Raw genomic sequence first — 24391 nt, 5'->3', positions numbered from 1 at the left:
TTAGTCTGTGTCATGAAATGCCTTCTGTATGTATGTTCTGATTCCACTTCAGGCACAGTGAAATGATCAAATTAGAGCTTCTTAGGAATGGAATGAGTTTGGTTAAATAGAGAGATGGGATAGAAGTTAAGCCAGTTTTGGTCCTAGAGGCAGCCTTTCAGTTGGTTGCTGGCCTCTGACCAGGCTTCCGAATGGAGATCAAATTACCTTTAATCCTCTGAGTGTGCGATGGGCCCCCTGACCCCATTCTATCCACCACCGTTGGAAGAAGGCATTCTGTATGTGAAGATGTCCAAATGATGCAGATTATTTTAGAAGTTGCGTATATGTGAATGGGCAAAGCGAACACTATTTTTCTCCATGTTTGTGTGACTCATTTTCCTGGTGATAAGCATTTTCAATAGGTCTTTTTTTTTTTTTTATGGCATCCATAGTAGAAGAGATTAGATAATCGAAGAGCTAGAAGTCTAGTGGTTTGGGGGGTTTGCTGGTGACCCCTGCACACTGTAGCTTCTTACTGCACCCCTCCTCCCCACTAAACACAAGTGCACACAAATACACACGACCACAGAAATCCTGAGAAAGGTCAACAGGACACTAATGATATTCTTTTAAAAGAACTCACCATGAATTGTTTTTTGGGATCAGAAGCCCTCCCATACTTTCTCTGAGCTCTGGATCATTTTGAGGATTCCTGGTCTATTCTACAATACATCCCATCCCACCCCACCCACCACTTACTTTAATGGACACTTAAAATGACAGCCACTTACCTTTTACTTAATTTCCAGAGGAGATTCAATTTCTTCCCTTGACACTCCTTTCAGTGATGACTGCTTTCAATGAGATGGGCATAATTTAAATTTCTTTTCTGCAGTTTTTGTCCAGATATCTTGTGTGTTTAAACATTTACAATCAGCACGGTATCAGAAGATCCCAATTAAAATGAGAATTAGTCCCATGAACAGATACAGCTCAAAAGAGGAAACACTGATGATCAACTGTATAGAAGACAAAAACGTTAAAACTCAATAATAAAAATGCAAACTCAGTCAATGAAGTAACCATCTTTGGCTTACCAAATTTGCAAAAATGAAAACTGATAATGTGTAGGGTTGGCAAAAGTGCAGAAGACGGACACTTCGGATATTGCTAGTAGACTATGGTTGAGTAGAAATTTCCTGGAAAGCAATTTCGTAATACACATTAAAATAATCAGAGTTCCCTTCAACCCATTCATTCATCTTCTAGTCAGTGTACATTATACTATTAAAAAATTAGAGATTCACTCCAAGATTTTGTTCAATGACATCATATCCAGATTACAGTGTACATACTATTATATTTTATGCTTTTTAAAAATTTAACATTATAGTCATCCCATGTCATGAAATACTCTTTGAAAAAAGTATTTTAACATTTACATAATGTTATTTCATGCATAATTTAGTTGTTGGCTATCTAAGCTGTTTTCCATCGGAGTCGTTAATGTACTTTGTCTCAGACTATTTCAAGTCTACTATTTAACATCAATCCTAAAAAGCATAAAATTATGAGGGCATTATAACTTCTGTTAAAAACAAACAAAACTGATAGGAGTATGGGTAACTCATTTTTGACTTCTCTCTACTTTTTCTCTTTAATGGATAAAGCATATTATTTTTATAATTAGGAAAACAATACATGGTACTTTAACAATAATCACCTGGATTTTTGGCTAGACAAATATTCTGAGGTCTTTAAATAATCATTTGTTTCTTCCTCACTCTTCTCTGTAGAAAATATTTGGAAATAAGGTCTTGAAGACTATGATTTGGGTTATTGAACTATTTCTCTAGAAGGAATTGATGCCAAATAATTTTCTCAGATGCTGATTTGTGGGGATTAAGTAGCGGCCATCTGCTTCAGTTTGTCAACTTTCCAAATTAGGAATTTTTTTCAAACTCTTTACCTTTTCACTAGCAGCAGGGATTCACTTAGTTGTCACACTGAGTTTCTTGTTTGATTTACAGCAAAATGGCTTGAAAAGTTGATATTGGGAGCATCTATTGACTTGTTTTAGAAACAGGTTATTAGAAGTGCTAGTCACTGATTTTAGTCAGTTTGTATTAGTGTTTTTCATTATTTGTGTATCTGTAGGTAGCCCGGGAATGTCTATTTCATCGAGAGAAGAGAATGGGAATCGATCTAGTTCATGATGAAGTGGAAACAGAGTTGCTGATGGTAAATATGGGGCAAACCCTTCAATAACAAGAGACCTCTTGCAAATGTGCGTTTAATGTTTAATGTATAGAAACAAAAAATGATGTTATGTAAAGACAGTAAGGAGTTATAGTATCAGATATTTATGGCATTTAGAAAAGATACATTTTATTTTATTTTTTATTGAAGTATAGTTGATTTACAATGTTGTGTTAGTTTCTGGTGTACAGCAGAGTGATTCAGTTATACATTATATATATGTATATTCTTTTTCATATTCTTTTCCATTATGGTTTATTACAAGATACTGAATATAGTTTCCTGTGCTATACAGTAGGACTTTGTTGTTTATTTTATTTTTTTAGAAAAGATACATTTTTGGGGGGTTATGAAAGTAATAGATATTTATTGACAGAATTTGAAAAATGCAGTAAACGATAAATATAAAAATCACCTAAGTTCAATTAGACAGAAATGACTGTTAATGTTAGAGTATTTCAGTCTTTTTAATAATCATACTTAGGTAGACACCACCCAACTTAAAGACACACAGACATATCTTCCAGATTAGAATTATACTGTATCTATGCATTTGAATAGTGCTTTTTTTGGTGGATAAATGCCCAACAAAAAAAGCATGATGTTTATTCTTAAATATAGATGTGGAAAGGCAGTGCTGTGTTGTTTTTTTTTTTTTAAATTCTTTTTAATTAATTAATTAATTAATTAATTAATTAATTAATTATGGCTGTGTTGGGTCTTCGTTTCTGTGCGAGGGCTTTCTCTAGTTATGGCAAGCGGGGGCCACTCTTCATCGCGGTGCGCGGGCCTCTCACTATCGCGGCCTCTCTTGTTGCGGAGCACAGGCTCCAGACGCGCAGGCTCAGTAGTTGTGGCTCACGGGCCCAGTTGCTCCGTGGAATGTGGGATCTTCCCAGACCAGGGCTCGAACCCGTGTGCCCTGCATTGGCAGGCAGATTCTCAACCACTGCGCCACCAGGGAAGCCCAGTGCTGTGTTTTTTCAGAAGACAATGTTTTAGAGCATTTTTAGGTTCACAGCCAAATTGAGGGGAAGGTCCAGAGGTTTCCCATGTGGCCTCTGCCTCCACACATGCATAGTTTTGATGACTGTATGTATTTCTGATTATTTCCTTAGGATACATTTCTAGAACTGTAATCCACGCATCAAAGGGTATATGCATTTGGACAGCTTTTGATAAGCCATCTGGGAGCTTATAGTTATATCTGATCTAGGGTGCTGGTCCTTCCACTAGGCTCTCTCCCACCTTCCACCAATTAAAGATGGTTTTGTTCTGAGTTCTCTGACCTTTACCTCCTAGGCTCTCTCCCACAAGATCTCTGCCATTCCTTAAGATTTCAGCCCTTAGGTACCTGGGACCCTTCCCAGTCTCTTTTTTTTAGCCCAGATACTCTATTAAGCATTCGTTCTGCATCCCCAAGTGCCAAACATGTGTACGTTGGTAACTCATTTTTTGGTTCACATTCATGAAGCTTAAAAGTGAACTTTTCTTTGACGCTGATGCCTTCTGCCTTCCCCTTCCTATTGATGGTACTGTTACTGGTTCTATGACTCCATCCCAAGAGGGTTCTGCTCTGAGACAGTATTGAATAGAACCCTGATACCAGCATGCAAAGAACGTCTGGGTGGATTTTCACCACCAGTAGCAAGAAATGCCTTCCCCGTCTGGGATTTCCGCCTCTACATGGCTTGTAGGACCCCAGCCCCCTCACAACCAGCCAGGTGATGGGTCAGCTTCAAGTGACTCCGGAGCAAATACTGAGAATGCACATCTTTAAGGAAACACCGCTGCTTCCCAAGCTCAGGGATGAGTGAGAATTTGAGAATGTCGTCCTCAAAACACACTGTCTATAGAAATGGAGTGCTTGCTCCTATAGGTGCCATTTGCCATGATCCAGATTCCATTTGGACTTATAGTCTGATTTTTAAAGTGTGATTTCAGTAGCCTATTCTACCTGTTAAGAGTGTGATAGCTTACCCACTTACCCCAAACTTAAAAAGGCTCAGTTAAGCCTTTAAGTTTGTATGTATCTGTGGATACATAGAACCACAGGAAGCAGGGTCTGGGTTTAACAATGAGGTCCCAGAAATGATTGTATATCCACAGTTCAGCCGAGAGTTAGCACACATCCATGCGTGTGGTCAGAACTCAGGGTTCTTGTGACCTGGCCAGTATTCCTCAGCCAAGAAGAGGGTGGAGCCCACATCGTAGATGAGGATTAAGTTCTAAATCATACTTTATGACCCACGTCACATGATAAGTCCTACCCTTTCGTGAGATCTTACCATCTGCGAGGCATAAAACTATCTACCCCACAGCATAGAAAGGAAGGTGTTATTACCCTTAGTCTATAACTTGCCTTTGCTCCCAGCATTTGCAAAGGCAGCATTGGAGCTGGGCTATCTGATGCCAGAGCATGTCTTTAACCACTATTCCACCCAAGACTTAGGAGGGTGAAGCAACAGGAGGGGGTTTGCTTGAGATGAGGGCATGCCAAAGGCTGTGAAGTCTCTATTCTACCTCCCCGCTCCGCCACCCCATCCCAAGACCACAGCTCCCAAGAGGAGAACCGTAAGAGATGCTTCGCAAAGGTTTCGCCTGCTCAGATTGTAGGATTAATTCAAGGTTCTTCAAATGCTTGGATGTGATTCCTTGTTCTCATTCCATCTTAAGTCACAATGTATTCACGTTGGCCACTGAGACTCTGAGAAACTCAGAGAAGTCACTGCCACTCTTTTATTCGTGGGGTCTATTTTTCCTCCCCAAGTTCAGGATCCAGAAGGGGTGGCACCGCTTGCCAGGCTCCTAGTGTGTGGTTCTTGGGTTTTCTGCCATGACCTTCACTTCCCTGGGTGTCAGGTGGCAGCTATTGGTCTGATTACATCTGGTCTCTTCTCACACTTCTGCCCTCTGTCTGTACCCACCACCTTCCGGCAAACTTTCTTCTCACGGGCGATTGAGGGAATAAGGCCCTTGCCCTGCATTCACTTCACGGAGGCGTTTCCAGACCAGCCCCGCGTGTGAGTGCGGATTAGTAGGTAAGTTAGCGTTGGGGACAGTTACAGAAGTCTTTGGTTTCAGGCATTCCCTATTCCCAGGAAACCTTCTGCTTCCAACCACGATGTTCACCATATGACATTATTTAAATTCAAATATAAAAATTAGTGTTGAAGGGTTTTTTTATAGCAAGAGTCTCATTAAATGTAATTTTTTCCACTGAAAGTTCCAGGAATTCCCTCTGTGTGAATTGTGTACACATAGCATAAAAGCTCACTGGGATTTTGGGTTTTAAGTGGTATTTTCTAAGCAGTATTCCATGTATCCTTTGCCAACACCTCCATGAAATGGCCACACACACACACACACACACACACACACACATACACGCACACACACAGACACCAAGCCACAGAGAAAGATGAAGACCGAACAACAAAAAAAATCAAAGACACGCACAACCTACAGTGAGAATGTGTGAGAAATCCTTGCTGCCTGTAAGGGCAGGGGGACTTGATAACATGTCATGGGAATTTAGTTTTTCATTTACTCCAGTCATTCAGAGTATCAAAGAATCAGGCAGGAGGGTTATTACTGAAATAAACTCTAGGCATAATATTTTTATGTTAACCAATTAAACAATAAAAGAATAAGAAGACTATATAGTTGAGTAATAATTAACATTGGAGTGAAGAGGACTCTAAAATCAAATGAACAAAGGCAGAAACCCGAAGGGAGCATTTGATAGTTTGACGTCATAGAAACCATAAATGTCTATATATCAAAAACACCGCACACAAAATATAAAGGCAAGGGCCAAACTGGTAAAAAAATATATATGTGTCATATAATGGGAAAGGATTGAATTTTAAATACAAGAATATTTATAAATAAGAGAAACATAACAGAAAAGGTAGACAAGCACATGAACAGGTGGTTCACAGGAGAAGGAAGTCAAATCATGAACAAATACCCAGTCAAAATATTAACCTGCAAATCTGAACAAGTGTGCTTTTATTGGGGGGTGGTCTTTCACGTTGGCAAAGATTGAGAGGAATCATAGTGTCTCCTGGGTGTGTGAGGTGAGGAAACTCACACTCATTTATTGTTGTAAATGGGTACAACTTTTCTGAAGGGCAATTTGGTTGTACTTGTCAAAACCTTGAAAAAAGGCATCCCCTTTGGTGGTGTCCAAATATTTTTGAGCTTGTTCATCACAGTATTCAAGTGTTCAAGTTTCATGTTCAGTGTTCAGTATGATGGTATGATCACTTTTCACTTGAAAAAGTGGTAGCGATGGTTATGTGCACTTTTTAAATGTCTTCTAGGTGCTATTTTGGGTTCTTAAATTTTCTAATGTGAATATGAATTTCAGAGGGAAGTAAATATTTATTTTAAAAATCTCTGCTACAACACAAAATCTACACAATCTCTGCTATACATGTAACAGTAGATACATCCTAGCGGCATCAAAATGCCATGTGCGTGGTCAGGCAGAGTGGCATGGAGAGTGCAGGTTTCATAGGAGTACAGCAGCTGGGCTGCAGTGCGGAGGCAGGACAAGGGGAGAGCTGGCCTCCTAGGGTGGAGGTTGGCCTCCGTTTGGAACAAAAAGCTGGGTCTTTTGGAGGTCTCATGCACTGCCTGAGAGAACTGCCTTTTAGGCTGTCCTTTTCCCTTCCAGATTCACTTTTCTTGGAAGGATACTTAGTATAGAAGAAGCCATGCATTAAATTCAACCTTGTGTATCACCAGAATTTGATTGATTGATTGACTGATTCAGTTAAAGACCAGAGACAAAAAATAAAGAAAACTCCTAAAATTTTACCCCTGTCCCAACTTGTTCCATAATATATTTCCCTAAAGCCCTGTAAAGGGTGAATCTCAGCCTAATATTAAGACAGCAATATCACGGGGACGTATAGGTAAATAAGTGGGTATAAAATTCTTTTCTTGTTTTACTTCACGATTTTCCCAGAAACAAAGTTTTCCTTCATCAATGTTTTGTTACATTGTTGACTCTGAATGTTATGTTCAATATCAAAACATTAATGTGGCTTTTTTTTTTTCACTTGAGTAGGAGGTTGATATTATTCTGTGTTGTCAAGAAAGGATGAAGGTGCATTTGGACAAGGCCGTTGCCCAACTGGCGTAAGAGCTTTTACCTCTCTATACAGTTGAAACGCTATCGTGACACTATACTTCCACGCTTCCCAATCAGATTTCTCTTAGCTTCTTATGTAAGGATTTCTTATACATGGACACACATCCGCCTGCACATACACGTTTTTATTTAGAAGGTAAAATGAGTACTTGGGGTACTTACTTTAAATTTTTATTTGAAGAGATAATTTTTGCAATGCTTCAGAAAGGATTTTTATCCTACCTTGAAGTGTGGCTAAGGTTTCTTTTAACTCAAAAGACTTTTATTCTTTGATAAGAGATAGACTTGTACATGTGCAGCCCGACAGCTGGAAAAGCGATGAACTGTGGCACACTTTTCTATTTACTTTCCACTTCTCCTTAAAAACTCAGCCTTCTCCGGTTTCTCGGCAACCCTGGTACATGGTCCTCGGTGCTGTGATTACACCACTGCGTTCACTGCATCCACTGCACTGTAATTGTTCACCCGTCCTACTCTCTAGCAGAATACAAATTCTTCTTCTCTTGGCAATAGTAGACAGTAGGTACTTAATATTTATAGTGGGGGTTGGGGGCAAAGACTAATAGTCAGAGGAGGGGTTGAAGCAATGATAACAGCTGTCAGCATAGAAAAAATATTGGCCGAGCCTGTCACCTTATAGGACTAGAAAGGTCAACGTTCATTTGGTGACGGCCATGGAAAGAAGTAGTGTTGAATATGTCACACAGAGGAAATGATGATTCTGCCTATACTGATGTTGTCAGGGGTAGCGTGTGATGTAGCCAAAGGAATAGTTGTTCTAAAGGTGGCGGTTCTTCTCACTCAGCCTGCCGACCATCAGGATTGACGCTGTAAACGTTGGTGAGGTTCAGATGGCTGAGCTCTCTCTCAAGCTGCGATGGGAAGGGCTCCTTAATTCAGAAATCGGTGAGGATAGCTGAGGATTGGCTAAGGATGACCGACTGCCACTTCCGATATTCATTTCTGGTTTCTGCTCCCTGGAAATTGCAGAAACAGTTTAGGGTGGTTCCAATGATTGTTCTGTTTTCTTCTGGTCCAGTTCCTAATCCTCATTTTTTTTCGTAATCTAAAATCTGCTGTCCATCTTCCATGTCCTTTACTTTTTAATCCACAGTGGGCAAAATGCCCACCTCATTTCCTGGGGTGGTCTCTCCAGGGTCTGTGGGAGCCGGGATCTCTAACATGGTTACTGGGCTCGGTCCAGCAAAGGTGATGGGAGGAAGGTTTTCAGCTCCACTTGTCTTGAAGGAACAATTAAGGAAGGAACATGAGATGGGCTTGGATCTCAGCTGAGAATGGAATCTCATTAGAAACCAACATGGGGGCCTAGATCTCTCCCATCTGGGGCTCTAAGACGGTGGATGGATAGAAGGCCTTCCTAAGGAGGCTCGCTCTGAGGTCAGGTCAGAGGAGGTCAAGGGTGTCAGCCCAAGAGAGGAAGCCTGGGGAGCATCTTGGTCCCAGACCACAGATGAGAAAGACCTAAGAATCCCAGAGTTTCAACCCAGTAAACTGAACTCTGACGCAGCCAGGATGCAGCTTCCTCTCCTTTCATCCTCTGCACACACACGCTGATTTAGAATTCACAAAATGCAGACGACCTGTGTGCCGCTACCCTCATTTCCACTTTACAAACAACAACACAAAGAGCTTTGACAGGTCAAGTAACTTACCTGAAGGCACAGGCCAAGTTAAAGAGAATTAGCCCCTTCAGTTCCACACAGGCTTTCCTGGGTGGCTCCCCTATGCCAAGACCTTTTTTGGGCACCGGAAATAGAAAAATGTCTAGGATCATCCAGTTCTCTGGCTTTTTCAGATGCTCTCTGTATGCGATTGCCCAATTTTTATTTCTAGCCCAGACCTTTCTCCCCATTTCCAGCAACCCACTTGGTACCTCCGCTTGGATGTTTAATGGACACTCAAATGTAAAGCAAGACCTGCTGTCTTCTCCCCCAGCCCTCCAACCCACCCATAGATTTGCCCACCTCTGCTCATGGAATCCTGCTATTCCAATGACTCAACTTTGGCTTTTTTTTTTTTTTTTTGCTCCAGAGTCTGTGCTCTTTATTTATTTATTTTTTAACATCTTTATTGGAGTATAATTGCTTTACAATGGTGTGTTAGTTTCTGCTTTATAACAAATTGAATCAGCTATACGTATACATATATCCCCATATCTCCTCCCTCTTGCCTCTCCCTCCCTCCCTCCCTCCCTATCCCACCCCTCTAGGTGGTCACAGAGCACCGAGCTGATCTCCCTGTGCTATGCAGCTACTTCCCACTCGCCATCTATTTTACATTTGGTAGTGTATATAAGTCCTGGTTCCATCTTTAAAGCATCTCCAGAATCTGAGCACTTCTCACCTCCTTCACTGTCACCCCGTTGGTCCAAGCCACCACCATCTCTCACCTGGGTAGCCTCACCGGTCTGCTCACGGGGTCTCTCTGTCCCCTGTAGTCCGTTCTTAACCCCACACCAGAATGATCCTTTAAGATTGTAAGTCGGTGGTCTCTCATTCCACTCAGAGGAAAACCTGACACATTCCAATGGGCAGCAGGGTCTGGTTCTCCCTCTGCAAGTCTTGGTATCACCTCCTTGAGGAGAGTCCTACCCTGACCATCCTATTGAGAATCATCGGTCACATTCCTGGCCCCCTTTTTCCTGCTTTGTTTTCTGCATTGTTCTGCTAACAAACCACAGGATTTGCTTATTCCTTATGGGGACGGCCTGTCACCCCCCTGTAGGATGTGAGCTCCTCTAGGGAAGAGACGTTTGCTTTGTCCGTGATGCATCCTGGCGCAGAGTAGGCACTCTGTAATGATATGTGGAATGGACTATGCCACAAGTCAAGACGTGGCTCACCTGTCACTCACGCCTGCCCCACCGGCCTGTCTCTTTGGGACTGAGCTGCCTGCCGGGTCCTCTCTCTGCATGGCAGGGCAGGAACGCCAGGCATCTCAGAGCTCGCCAAGTCCTCTTCCTTCCCAGGAGGGTTCTGGCGGGAGCAGGAGCCTGGGGGCTGCCAATTCCTGGCCTCTTTCCACACGCTGACTCCTGCTGGGGAGGTCCATTTTGACCCTCGGTTTCTACCTCCAGGCTTGGCACAACTGCAAAGTGAGGTCATTTACAGCTGGAGAGAGGCTGGCTGTGAATACCTCCTAGCTTCTCAGGGAATTGCACTCTAGGAATGGAGGAGAGAGGGGTTAGGATGTAGCTGAGGAAAAGGAAGAAGGAAAGGGAGGCACAGATGTAGACAGATTGCTCCAAACCAGTGTCCTGTCTGGAGCGGTTTGGGTACTAGGAAGATGGGTCCCAGCCTGGGGGAGCTCCAGATACCAATTTCTGTGTGTCTGCACGTCTCATGCCCATGGAAGGGACAGTGTGGGCAGGGCTCTCATCACCCACATGTAGGGACAGCTCCAGGGGAAGCTGCTTTTAATGGAGAAGTTGGACATTGTGGGAAGGAGGAGAGACCCAGAGAGCAGTCACGGGTGCGCGTGGGGGGGGTGGAGGTGGGGTCCCCACCCTGAAGGGCCGTCATGCTTCCTCCTGTGACATTGTTCCCTTAGCCTGAAGCTCCGTCTCCCCTCTGTGTTTTAGAGCCAACAGAGCTTCCCAGCACGAGCTGGAGAAGGACCTGAGTGACAAACAGGCGGCCTACCGCATCGACGATAAATGCCACCACCTGCGAAACACGTCGGACGGCATCAGCTACTTCTGCGGAGTGGAGAGGGTGGATGCCACGTAAGTAGGCGCATGCCGCCTCTGTGATTTCCACGTCACTTAATTCATTCTCTCTCCTTTCAAAAGGATGCAGCGCACAGGTAAATTGGAGATCCTGGGAGGATGCAGAAAGGTAAGAGTCACCTGCTATGGACCGGTTGTCAGTAAGCACGGTGTTCTGCAGACACTTGCATCCTGTAATCTTTTGTAGAAGAATATTCATTGTTTATATTTCTGACTGTGAAAATAGCACCTGCTTGCGGCAGAAAAACCTAGAAAACACAGTTAAGCACAAAGAAAATAAAATGTTACCAGTGTATCGGATGCCCTGGACGTGGGCCGGGGGTGGGAAGTACAAGCTGAAAAACAGCTGAATGTTGAATAATTTATTTCCACTCTTTCGTAGACCTGCCCCGTCCATGGTTTCTTTGCCAGGCCCCTGGATACGATCTTGGGTTGATGCTCTTTTCTCTATGAGAGGGCCTGTCTTTCTGCATCTTGATAACCTTGTTATCTTTCTTTACCATCTTATAAAAATGGTCCTGTTGCTTTCACATCTCTTTGGAAAACGGTGACATAGAACATTTAAAAAAATCAACTTGATTGAGGTGAAATTCACCTATGCTAAAATGCATTTGGCGTTAGTGTATATTTTGATGAGTTTTAACAAATTTCTATGCCTGTGTAACCATGACCACACTCATGGCCCCTCCCCCTTTTAAAGGGACTCCCTTTAAAGCTCCCTTTGGGGCTGGTCACCCCAAAGCAGCTCCCCCTCTTAGCTCTCCTGTAATAGGAGCAGCAATGGGTACCAACTTTTTCATTCAGATTCTTCGGGTATGAATCAGATTCAGACCCTAGGTCCTAAGTGGTCCCCATGAAGTGCCTCTTACTTAATTTGAGGAGAGCAGGAAGCATCTTCCTTTTCTCCTTCTGGGGTGGACGTGGCGGGGGGTGGTGGGCTGGGATCGAACCACACACACTCTGACCACTTGGTCCTCCATAAAGGGCCTCATCTATTTCCAGCATGAATTCTTAGCCGTCTCTTATAGGGTGTCAGGGTATGGAGCACATAGGATGTTATTTTTGGTCATCATGGCCTGAGCTAAAACCTTAATCGACAGTAAGAGTCTCATTTGATATCCTATTACACCATCAAGCAAAGAAACCACACAGAGAGGCCCAATGTTAACAATTTACTGTCAGTCCTTCCAGTATTCTTCCACTCGTGTAGATACCGATTTATATTGTTAAAGACTGGTATTACACATGTGCTGTTTGTATAGCCTGTCTGATTTTTCACTTCAGGATATGTCAAAAACATTGTCTGTGAAAATATTCTTCTACAGCATGAGTTTGCATGCTGTATGGATGACTTTTTAAAAGGTACCATAATTTACTCAACTTTTTCTTTACTTTGGGACATTTTAGGGTGTTTCCAGTGTTTCAGGGATTGGCATAAACACTGCTAAAAACGAATCTCCTTACATACACATCTTTGGGTTATTTCCTTAGGATCAATTTCTGAAGTGGATTGATACAGAGATTAGCGTGACCCCTGCACCGTGATGGTGTGCCAATTCAGGAAGCATTCTGTATCTTTCGTCCTGGGGATATAAAGTACAGCATGGTGACTGGTTAACAATACTCTATTGCATATTTGAAATTTGCTAAGACAGTAGCTCTTAAAAATTCTCATTCAAGAAAAAAGGTTTGTAACTGTGTATGATGGTGGACGTTGTTAGCTAGACTTACTGTGGTGACCATTTTGCAATGTATCCATAAATCAAATCATTATATTGCACACCTGAAACTAATATAATGTTATATGTCAATTAGATGTCAATAAAAACACTTTCTAAAGTGGAATTTCTGCGTTATGCACATTTGCTCTCCGGCATGGCCGTACCAATTCAACTTTCCTACCTGCAGGATGAGAGAATCTTTTTCTAAACATGTTCACCAGAAAATTATCATTCTCTTCATTCTTTGTTATTCTGACAAAGGCTTGTTAATTTGTTGTTGTTTTCATTAGTACCACTTTGATTAGTCCCGAGGTTGAATATTTTTTCGTAGCGCTTATGGGGCCGGTGAGACACGTTTCTAATGAATGGACATACTCGTACCCTTCACCAATCCCTTCCCCCGCCCCCACACATTGGCAGAGGACTTAATTTACCCTGCGGATTGACAGAGAGTAAGCAGTAAAACAAGGAGCAATTAAGAAAAGTTTAAAAGAAGCTTTGCTCTGATGTTTACGCTTCATACGGTAAAACCAGGATCAAGTGATTGGGGTTTTTTTCTTTCTCAGGATGAACGGTCGCCTACAGAAAATCTAGGCTGATTCATCATTGTTTCCGTTGTCTGGGTCTATTTCCTTTTTCTTCAGGGTCTCAGTGCCCGAGTCCTGGGCCAAATTAACCGACGACAATATTCTTCGCTCCCAGAGCGAGCGAGCTGCCTCTGCGAAACTAAGAGACGATGTCCAGAACCTGCTGGTGGTGACAGCCAACGAGATGTGGAATCAGTTCAACAAAGTGAACCTGGCTTTCACCAGCCGCATTGCTGAGACTGCAGATGCTAAAAATAAGATTCAGATTCACCTCGCAAAGGTAAAGCCAAGCACTGGGAGGCCCCCGCAGCTGACCTGGATACATAGAGCAGGGGGCCCTGGGACCACACATCTCCACCGTAAGGCACATGACTTCCTGGCCATACAGACTAAGAAAACTGAAAACCGGTACAAAGTGCACCATTTATTTTAGCCAGGTAGCCAGGTGTCAACGTGAAATTGGAATCCAACATGAATTGGAAATGGGAACACAAAGAATGCACTATGTCATGAAAGGTTCCTAGTATTTAATAGAAACAAAAATATTATTATTAACGTTTAATGAATCACCGTATGTAACTAGGAAGTGAATTTATTATTAGGACATATGGTAGGGATGTTTTCTGTTAAATTATTTCCGGCCTTTTTTTCTGGAATACAAAACCCAATACAGGAAACTATTAAGTGGTTCAAAATGTTTCTGATATTGAACTTTTTAAAGTGCTTTAAGTATAAGTGTTTTATAAGGACAATAAGATGAAACAGGCAGAATTCGTGGGTTTCAAGATAAACAAGGTGCTCTTGCTTTTTTTAGTATCGGTCTTGGAGTTCTTATTATTTCTGTGGATTATGCTGCATATAGTTTTTTGGTTTTGTTTCTTCATTTAATTTTTATTTTATACTGGGGTCTAGTTGATTTATAATGTTGTGTTAGTTTCAGGTGTAGTGGTTCAGTTATCCATATATACATATTCATTCTTTTTCAGATTCTTTTCCAATATAGGTTATTGCAGAATATTGAGTAGTTTCATTTCTCTTTTTAAGAACCTTACCATGTTGGCTCTGTTGCTCTCAGGAGATATTATCCTATTGAGGGCACTGTGTTTTCCCAGGCTGCAGTAATTTACCTTTCCTTCTCATGGTGTCTTCTTTGGGTGATACACGTCTGTTGGGTCAGACAGCTTCTACATCCAGGGAAGGGAAGAGAGAAGGATAAAATGTAGTTTTTGTCCCAGGAAGCTTATATTTGTGGAGAAGGTGCGCGTAATATGAAAAGCTCATGCACAGTGAAAAACAATAGAAAATTACAGATCATGGTTGTCAAATAGCCAATACAGAAATTGTTCTGGGAGTTTGGAGGAAGAAGCAAACATTCAGGTAGAGCAACATCATGAACAAAGCCTCGGGAGGTATAGCCAATCAGAGGCTGAGTCAGGTCTGTAAAGAGACCCATCTGGCTGGCACAGACGGTGTGTGTCCCTAGAGAGAGAAGCTTGGAAAGGCAGGTGGAGCCAGACCGTGGAAGTCATTGATGGGAAGGCGTCCCCTGGGCAGTGAGGGGCCATCTAAAGGCCTTTTATCCATAGAAGGCTGACATGATGGAGTCCCTTTGTTCAACAAAGTTTTGTTTACTACTGTATTAGTTTGCTCTGGCTGCCATAACAAAGCCCTACAGGCTGGGTGGCTTAAACAACAGAAATTTATTTTCTCACACTCCTGGAGGCTGAAGTCTGAGATCAAGTTATCAGTGGGGTTGGTTTCTCCTGAGGCCTCTCTCCTAGGCTTGTAGACGGGCGCCTTCTCCCACATCATCACGTGGTCTTCCCTCCATGCCTGTCTGTCTCCTCATCTCTCTTTATAAGGACACCAGTCAGACTGGATGAGGACCAACACTAATGACCTCATTAAAGAACTTCATTAGCTGTTTAAAGGCTCTACCTTCAAATACAATCACATTCCGAGGTCTGGGGGTTAGGACTTCAACATATGGATTTTGGGGAGTTGAGGAGGATAGAATTCAACTCATAACAGCTACATTCAAGGTGCTGTGCCAGGAGCTTTGGGGTGTACACACATGACGACTCACTGACCCTGCCATCTTGTGTCTTGTGTGAGACAAGACACGTACGTAGAAAATGGTAAGTTCCATCAGAAAAGTGCAGAAAGAACCCTTTGGAGCTACAGATAAAAGGTTCAGTTTGTTTAGCAGAAGGAGCAGTTATTTCCAGTGGTGAGAGATGGGGGTGGCTTCGTGGAGCGGGGAGCCCTTGAGGGTGGCCTTGGTGATAGAACAGTGTAATGATTTTCAGCAGGTGGTTGAAAGCTTGGAAGAGAGAGCAAAGCTTAACTGACAGGGGTAAGAGTTCCTGGCTTTCACAAGTGCTGAAGCTGTGTGGTTACAAGAGGTCTCTGCAGGGAGAAAGGAGGTAGCAGAGAAGGGGTCAAGGGCAGCACCTTGCACTGGAGTGAGGAGAAGGAGTTAGAGAGAAAATCGGGGATTAGGATAGCAGTTGGCCAGAGAGGTAAGCAAGGCGAGGGTTTCAAGGGGAGGGACACTCCAAAGAGGCCTCATCATTGATTTTGAGCACGTGGTCTCACCAGAGCAACCAGGGCCAGAGACAGGATACGGGGGCCGCTGGGAGGTTAGGTGGGTGGCATGTGGAGGGAGTAGGGAAGGCCATTGCTGAGTCCATGTGGCTGTGAACTTGAGGAGAGGCTGGGAAGGTACCAGCCGGAGAGGACCCAGTGGGATTGGATGAGAGCGTGGTGGGGAAGGCATGAGGGTTCAAAGGAATTTGGGTGATGGTTGGGGGGCATCTCCAGGCCACAGGAAAGCGGCTGAAGAAGAGGGGACTAATGGGGGGGTGTGGAGACGGGGGGGGCAGAGGTCAAGGTTGTAGGCGAAGGAGAAGGCAGGGTTTTCAGAGCACACGAAGGGGGCTTGCTTGTCAGAAGAGGAAGAGGAACCAGGGAGGGATCCAGGTTTAGGTAACCGGGGGGACCTTCTTTAAGGAGAGAAGGATATAAAATTGGCATCACCAGATTACCAGTGCTCCTCCCTTGCAAGTGAGTCACCCCAGAGCTTGACCTTGATTTGCTTCAAGGTAAATCCTACCCTAGCAGGAAAACCTCTCTGAGATTAGTGAGGAGAGACAGCGGGAAGATAAAGAAGCAAGGATGCACCGATGTGGGAGGGAAGCGGGGACCCTCGAAGCTCCTGGCCTCCCTTTGCTCAGAGTCACAAACGAATGTGTATCAGTAAATATCTAACAGCCGGTGATCTGAGGGAAAAGGAGAAAACGAGCTCGGATGTGCGGCGTTCGCTAACTTCTGTGGCCTAAATGCTCGCACGCTGAGTCGGGAGGAGATGCTCTCCAAAGGGTGGGAGCAGGTGCCGTACCTCCCACTGCGGGTCCCGGGATGGGGCTGGTAGGAGGAGGCCCTCAGACAACCCTCCTCCCCATCAGAGGGGGAGGCCGGGCCACAAATGCGCGGGTCGGGGAGCAGGTTGTTGAGGGCACGACACCAAAGCCTCGGGCGTTTGCTTCCCCTGGTACAGACCCTGCAGGAGATTTTCCAGACGGAGATGACCATCGAATCCGTCAAGAAGGCCATCAAGGACAAGTCTGCCTTCCTGAAGGTGGCTCAGACCAGGCTGGATGAGCGTACGCGGAGGCCCAACATAGAGCTCTGCAGAGACATGGCTCAGCTGCGGTGAGCGGGGGAGAGGCGAGGGGGCGAGGCCCAGGTGGGGGTCACGGTGATGGGGAGGGGGGCGCCCTCAGGGCCAGCTCGGGCTCCTCTGGGGAAACCCCCAGGCTGCCGGCAGCTCTGAGCTCCTAAGGCTCGTCCACCAGCACGCGGGGACGTGGAGCGGCCTAGTGACGGTCACGGTGCTAGAACCTTCTTTAAAGTGTCAGTAATGGGGTTAGTGTTTAACAGCCCGGAGTCTCGGTTTGGGATGATAAAAAGTTCTCAAGGTGGAAGGTGGTGATGGTTGCCAAGATTGTGGATGTACTTAATGCCAGGAACTTAAGAGCTGAGATGGTAAATTTTGTGTTATGTCTATTTTACCGCGCCTAAAACAGAAAGGAAACGACGTCAACACTACACACAAGAATAGTGTTAACATTTAGCCTCATTCAGGGGGTGGAGGTGGCGTTGGGCTCCTTTGCACCTCCCTGGAGTGCCCGGAGTTTCCAGATCCTCTGTCTCAGAAACAGTACAGAGGTTGGCCGCTGTGTGTGTCCGAGTGCCCCTGACTCATCGGAAAAGGGACTTTGGGTACCACCTCCCCTGACCCCATCTGTTTGCTCTCACCGTTGCTCTCATCTGCCTCTTTGGGTGCTTCATTCCTGCTCTCATCGTTAAGAACACCCTCAGGAGGCCCTAAACCCCGATGGCTCATTTCAGCTCATTTCAGTTTGTTCTGTTCTTGGTAGAAATTGAAAGCAGCTGGTCATCATCAAGCATCTCCCACATGTACATGGTGGGAGGGATTGACCCTACACTTCATCTTCTGGACACTAGGTGTATTTTATTCTTCTTGTTTTAACTTGGAAGATTCCTTTCAGGATGGGCTTGAATGGAATTGGCCACCCTCCCACCCCCATTCTGGCTTCGTTTCCAATTTCTCAGTACCTGCCTATCTGCCTCTTTCTGGATTTCATCATTGCTGTGCTTAGGTCTTGAAACACTTTGTGCAGAAGCAAATCAAATTTACAGCAACTGGAGGAACGAAGTGGCAGCACTTGAACTGGAGCGGTGGGAGAGACCACCAGCCTTGTAGTCTGCCTGGTCCACGATTGAATTCCCTTATATCCTAGGGACAAAGCGACTTTGAGCTCTTACCCAAGGAACAAGCGGTGGCGTGAGGCTGTGGATTCCCTGCAGGGAAGGAAAGGGTGGTCTTTGTGAGGCCAAGAATGAGGAAGATGATGATAAAGGTGGTGATGGTGACAATCACAATAGCTGTTGCCATCTATTGATCTTATTCTGTGCCGGGCACTGTCCTGCATACTTTACCTCATGCATTATCTTCAATTTACAAATAAGTAAATGGGGGCAGAAGCGGGCTGAGTGACGGTGACCCAGCTGGCAACTGCTGGGAGGAAGGAGAAACATAATTAGAATCCTTGCCCATCTCCCTGCTGAGCTCCGTTCAAGCAAAGCAGCAATTTGCTTCTGCTTCCCCATGTTTCATTGTATGGGGCCTTTGCCACCCCCGTCCTGTACCTAAGCTCATCTGGCTTTCTCAATGCCCACATGGGATGGGTCAGCAAAGCAGGTGCTGTATCCTCATCTCGCTCTCACAGAGGATAAAACAGAGGGTCACAGAGGAGACATTACTGGAAAACACCCGCCACGGACAGCACGTGTGTTGTCTGTGTTGGATGCTAAGAGGTGAGCTCTAGAATAGATTCAGGTGGCCGTCATCTCCCGCAGTAGCTGCGTTTCTCCTAGTGGAGTTGTCGTCCGGGCCATCACCGTGGAGGAGGTCACCCAGGCCACATGTTTCTCCAAGTAGGTTCCACAGAACCCCTACTCACACACAGCCCGTCATTGAGGTGAAGCGGCCCGCCACTCTGGAGGCAACCAGTCTGAAGTATCTATTTATTACAGGAACCTGGTAGTGGGATCACACCCATTTGGCCAGTTAGATTAGATCATGAATTGTGGTTTTATGCAAATATTATTGGGAGAAGCTGACCTGAAGTTTCATGCTCCGACAATTTCTGCAGAGTCATCAAAAGTAGAGACGGGGGACTTCCCTGGTGGCACAGTGGTTAAGAATACGCCTGCCAATGCAGGGGACACGGGTTCGAGCCCTGGTCCAGGAAGATTCCACATGCCACGGAGCAGCTAAGCCCGTGCACCACAGCTACTGAGCCTGCGCTCTAGAGCCCGTGCACCTCAACTACTGAGCCTGCGCTCTAGAGCCCGTGAGCCACAACTGCTGAGCCCACGCGCCACAACTGCTGAAGCCCGCCCGCCTAGAGCCCGTGCTCCGCAACAAGAGGAGCCACCGCAGGAGAAGCCCGCGCACCGCAACAAAGAGTAGCCCCCGCTCCCCGCAACTAGAGAAAGCCCGTGCGCAGCAACAAAGACCCAAAGCAGCCAAAGATAAATAAATAAATAAATTTATTAAAAGAGAAAAAAAAAAGTAGAGACGGAAGAGAGAAATTGTTCGGGCTGCCATGAGACCAACACAGGGTTGCTTTTCAGAAGGGTTTTGAGTCATGGTCGAATTTGACTTTGCAGTTATCAGACAATGAGGCATTCACAGCTGCTTCTGAGAAGCTGAATGATTTTTCCTCTTTTCTCCCCCTTCTCGGCTAAACAGAATTTGCTTTTCCTTTACTTCCTGTCGACCCTGCAGTGTGTCTATTTCCTCTGCTCCTTTACTGACTTCAGGACAAAACCTACTTTTGTTTCCGTAAAGATTTCTTGTTAAAATAGCGTTGCCAAAAATATGGTCCTAGAGGAACAGCAGTGGAATTTAGGATGGTTATTGAGGGAGGAGGGGATTATTTTTCTTATTCAACTGAGCATTCTGAAAGCAACCCTTTGGCTGTCTAGATGAAGAAAACATAAGGACCATAAACTCAGGGGAGTGAGGACAGAGAAAAAGCGCTGTTTGCATTTCAGGACCTTGATCTGCATTTGAACTTTTTCTAAATGGGTGCTTTCAAGAGCAATCTTAAACATTCTTGGCATCCTTGAGGGCAGGCCAGGCCAGGCTCTGCTTTACTTAATCTTGATATATTTTTTTCAGGAGACGGTAGTTTTATTTGTATTTGAATGCAAACTGTTTTTCAGTTCTGTAATTTCCCCCAAAATGAGTGGTTTCAGCAGAACGGCTGTCTGCCATCTGCCAAGAATAAGGAAACTGAGAGTGGAACGTGGCCTTGAAGGAGGAGGAGAAACGTATTTCTGACGGCGAAAGTTGAGGGAGGTGTAGTATCTCTGAGCTGCCTTCACGCAGTGAAGGCAAAACCAGGATGTTAGCTGCCTGCATTCTAAGTATCTGGAATTCCTTTTAAAAAAAAATTGGTATTTTAATGTGTCTTTTTTCAGAAGACCCCTCACAGATAAATTTTCCACTAGACTAACGTTTGGCTGTGAGGAGTAAAGAAAGACTCAGACGTCACCCTGCTCCGTCCCTACCTTTGGGTTCAGGGTTCTTTTTGAAGCAGTGAAAACAGCTCAGGGAAGGCTGGGAGACAAGAAGCAGGCCGGTGTGATTATAAACAACTCGCCCTCGTAAATCCCATCACCAGCCGTGTCCGACAGCCTCTCTGAAGATCTGTTTCTTTGCCAGTGGTATTGTATACCCTGGGATCTTCAAAAAAGAAACTTACTTTTTAAATCCAACCTGACCTAAACAACAACAAAATATGCTTTTAGCTCAGTTCTCAGATGCTGTGTTTACAGATCTCAGGCCAGAGAAAACTTCCACACTTAAGTTTAATTCCTTCCCTCCCCCATTGGAAGTAAGAAGACAGTTCAGGCTCTAAGGTGAAAGGAGATGCACGGTGTGGGTGTGTTTTCACGGCTTGTCGTTGCATCTATGAGCCTTTTGGGGGTGCTCTGCGGTGCTCCCCACCTCGGGCTGGCTGCAGGTGCTCCCTCTGGCCTGCGCTGCTTCTTCATCACCTGGGGTCTGCTCCTTGTGCTTGGGAGACCCTTGACTCGGACTTCGGGCAGCTTCCTACCTCCCATCATGGGCTGCATCTCCTAGGACACAGAAGTTGGTCCCCATCCATCAAGCATTTTTTGTGCCCCTGTCAACTGCCGGAGGGGCTGTGGATGTCACTTTCCCGGACCCGATGGCCGGCAGGGAGACGTAGCTCACAGGCCACGACAAGCACCCCGAGGGCCACAGAAGGGCTGGTGCTCTTGAAACACACGACATCGGGCAGCGAACTAGTCCCAGGGCTGAGGGAGGGACTTCCCTAAGAAGGGTCTGTCCAGCCGGGCTTTGAGGATGGCGTGAATTAGCGGGATGAAGAGTGAGGTCAGAGCATCGTGGGCTGAGGGGACGGCAAGGGTGGAGACCCTGAGGTCAGACACAGAGCAGGGACATTCAAGGGCTTGCCTGCAGAGTGGAGAGGAAGGGCGCAGGGGCACGGGGAGACAGGCGCACCAGATTTTTACATTGAGGGACGTAGGGGTGCGAGGAAGGGGGCGGGGTCAGGGATGATCAGAAGACCTTTGGTTTCAGCATCCGCAAGGATGACGTCACCATGGCCTGAGATGGGACAGGCAGGTGGCCTGGGGTGCTGGTGATTCATCTGCTCTGTACCCCACCTCGGCGTGGGTGAGCCCCTGGCGGGCATACCCACCAGGGAGGGTGTGTCCAGAACGTGGGCTTGCAGGGCGGTCCTGGGGAGTCTCCAGACCCCCTTCATTTGTCCGCTGTGGCCTCGGATGGAGATGTGACGTTTGCCCCGTCTCGGTGTCGGTCCAGCCGAGGCACTTGGGGTAACCTCTCTGAGTTCAAGGCCAAAGGGAGTTCAACTCCCTCAAAATTGTGTTTCCTTTTTGGAAACTATTTATTGTTTTCCTTCTGGCTTTAAGAGCTGTATCTGTTTGTTCGTGATAGAAAATCAGAAAATGAAATAAAAAATAAAAATCATCGTCAATTCTCCTCACCGTTGAGGGGTAACCATGGTTGCCACCAGGCATATTAACAAAATTGTGATCACGCTGCATGCAGAGTTCTATATCCTGACTTTTTCAACCAACATTGTATTCTGAGTTTCCTTCCCCAAGGCAAAAACAAATTCTTTTTTTTTTTTTTTTAATTTATTTATTTATGGCTGTGTTGGGTCTTCGTTTCTGTGCGAGGGCTTTCTTTAGTTGTGGCAAGCGGGGGCCGCTCACTATCGCGGCGGCCTCTCTTGTTGCGGAGCACAGGCTCCAGACGCGCAGGCTCAGTAATTGTGGCTCACGGGCCTAGTTGCTCCGCGGCATGTGGGATCTTTCCCAGACCAGGGCTTGAACCCGCGTCCCCTGCATTGGCAGGCAGATTCTCAACCACTGCGCCAGCAGGGAAGCCCCCAACAAATTCTTTTTTAAAAAGTATTGCCTGCATAGTATTCCATCATCCGGCTACGGTGTCCGTTATCATCAGGATGTTGTTTCCTCTTGTTCTCTCATAATAATACTCAATACAAGATAACACAATGAAGACGTTGTTCCTTTATCGTTTTATGTCAAACTGTTCACTTTGTTTAAATTCACAAGTAAGAGAGAGACACGCTCTGATTTTAAAACAAATTCGAACAGTACAGATCCATATGGAGTAAAAAACAAGAGCCTCTTTTCTGCCCTCTCCTCTCCCCCCCCCCGCCCCAGCCCACCCCCAACGTCAACCAGCAGCTGCTGATTTGGTGTATCTCCTTAAACACATTTACAATTTGTCCTTTACGAAAAGCAGGGGGCGGAGGGTTTTGAGTAGAGAGGTTGTGGCTTTGGTGCCATCTTAAATGAATATTCTGTGAGAGCTAATTTTGGGCCTGACACTATTTTAGTTCTTGTGGTAAGGTTGCCAGATTTTGCAAATTAGCGGCCAGGTAAATATGAATCTCAGATAAACGACGAATAATTTTTTAGTATTAGTATATCCCCAATACCGCAAGGCATCTTTACACAGAAAACACTTATGGTAGGTAAAAATACTTGTAGTGAATATTATTCAGCCTTAAAAAGAAAGGAAATTCTGACACATGCTACCACATGGATGAACCTTGAGGACATTATGCTGAGTGAAACAAACCAGTCACAGAAGGACAAATACTGGACGATTCCACTTGTATGAGGTACCTAGTGTGGTCAGATTCATAGAGACAGAAAGAAGAACAGTGGTTGCCAGGGGATGGGGGTCGGGGGTGGAATAGCGGTTAGTGTCAAAAGGGGACAGAGCTGCCATTTTGCAAGACGAAAAGAGTTCTGTGGGTGGAGGGTGGTGGTGGCCGTGTGAATGCACATGATGCCACCAAACTGCACACTTAAAAATGGCTCAGATGGTAAACTTTATGTTGTTTATATTTTCCCGCGGGGAAAAAAATACTTGTACTAAAAACATACATGTTTATCTGAAATTCAAGTTTAACTGGGCCTCTTGTGTATTATCTGGGAGGCCTGCGCTGTGGGGATGACAAATAGAAATGAGATGGTCTCACCCAAAGGGTCCAGGGCCGAGGCCAACTTCCCAGGTCTCTGCTTCTGGGAGCTGAGTGGGTGGGGCAGGAAATGGGACCCTGTTCCTTATTATGGCCGCCGAGACTCCTGATTTCCTTCTTAGCTTCCTGGATAACTGTGAGCGGTGTATAAACACATGCAGGCCGTCTGCCTGTGGGGAGGGCAGTTCATCAATCCCTGGGGCTCAATTTCCTTGTCTGTAGAACAAGGAAGCTGGGCTTCATGACCTCTGCCATTTATCTTCCAGTGGCAAAGTCTGTGAAGCTATAAAATGGTCTTGGTAGAATGATTTCCACATGGTCTGGATATTTTTCTACGATCGTGAAATCCTTTTCCGTCTCCAGCGACGTCCACACCCCTATTCATTCACTGTCACGCTTCTCTTTATATTATGGTACATTTTAGTTAATTTCATGCACACACCCACCCTCCCCCCCCAGTGGGGGGTGATAAATGAACATCCCCAACAAAGAAAACTTTAGCTTTGAATCACTGGGCAAAATTTGATGAATTTGGAGTTGGTGGTTTCAACTGACTATATATGTAGAATTATATATATATATATGTATACATATGAAGTAAGGTCATCAATAGATAAGTTATTATCCTTATTGTTGTCTTTTATAACCTGTTTAGTATTCTTTCTCTTGATTGACCATGTGGTCCCATCCCTTGGATATTATTGGCCAAATCAGAGGGTAAAGGAGTCCTTGCTTAATTGCTC

At 45.1% G+C, this 24391-nt stretch overlaps 1 protein-coding gene across 5 annotated transcripts in view; it reads left to right on the top strand.

Annotated features, from left to right (window-relative positions):
- TEKT3 (tektin 3) overlaps positions 1-24391 on the top strand; it is a 56209-nt gene that overhangs the window by 9094 nt on the left and 22724 nt on the right. For all 5 annotated transcript variants that reach the window (XR_011071881.1, XR_011071884.1, XR_011071883.1 and 2 more), the window contains exons 3-7: positions 2140-2223; positions 7322-7392; positions 11007-11150; positions 13519-13741; positions 17021-17175. Coding sequence is in view for 1 of the 5 variants with exons in the window: in XM_068530323.1 (XP_068386424.1) it covers positions 2140-2223; positions 7322-7392; positions 11007-11150; positions 13519-13741; positions 17021-17175 (677 nt within the window). In the remaining 4 variants the exon portion in view is untranslated. The remainder of the gene's footprint in view (positions 1-2139; positions 2224-7321; positions 7393-11006; positions 11151-13518; positions 13742-17020; positions 17176-24391) is intronic.

The sequence above is a fragment of the Eschrichtius robustus genome, chromosome 20 (assembly GCF_028021215.1).
Source record: "Eschrichtius robustus isolate mEscRob2 chromosome 20, mEscRob2.pri, whole genome shotgun sequence".
Lineage (NCBI taxonomy): Eukaryota > Metazoa > Chordata > Mammalia > Artiodactyla > Eschrichtiidae > Eschrichtius > Eschrichtius robustus.
The sequence above is the reverse complement of the archived record's forward strand: the minus strand, read 5'-3'. Positions and strand labels throughout refer to the sequence as shown.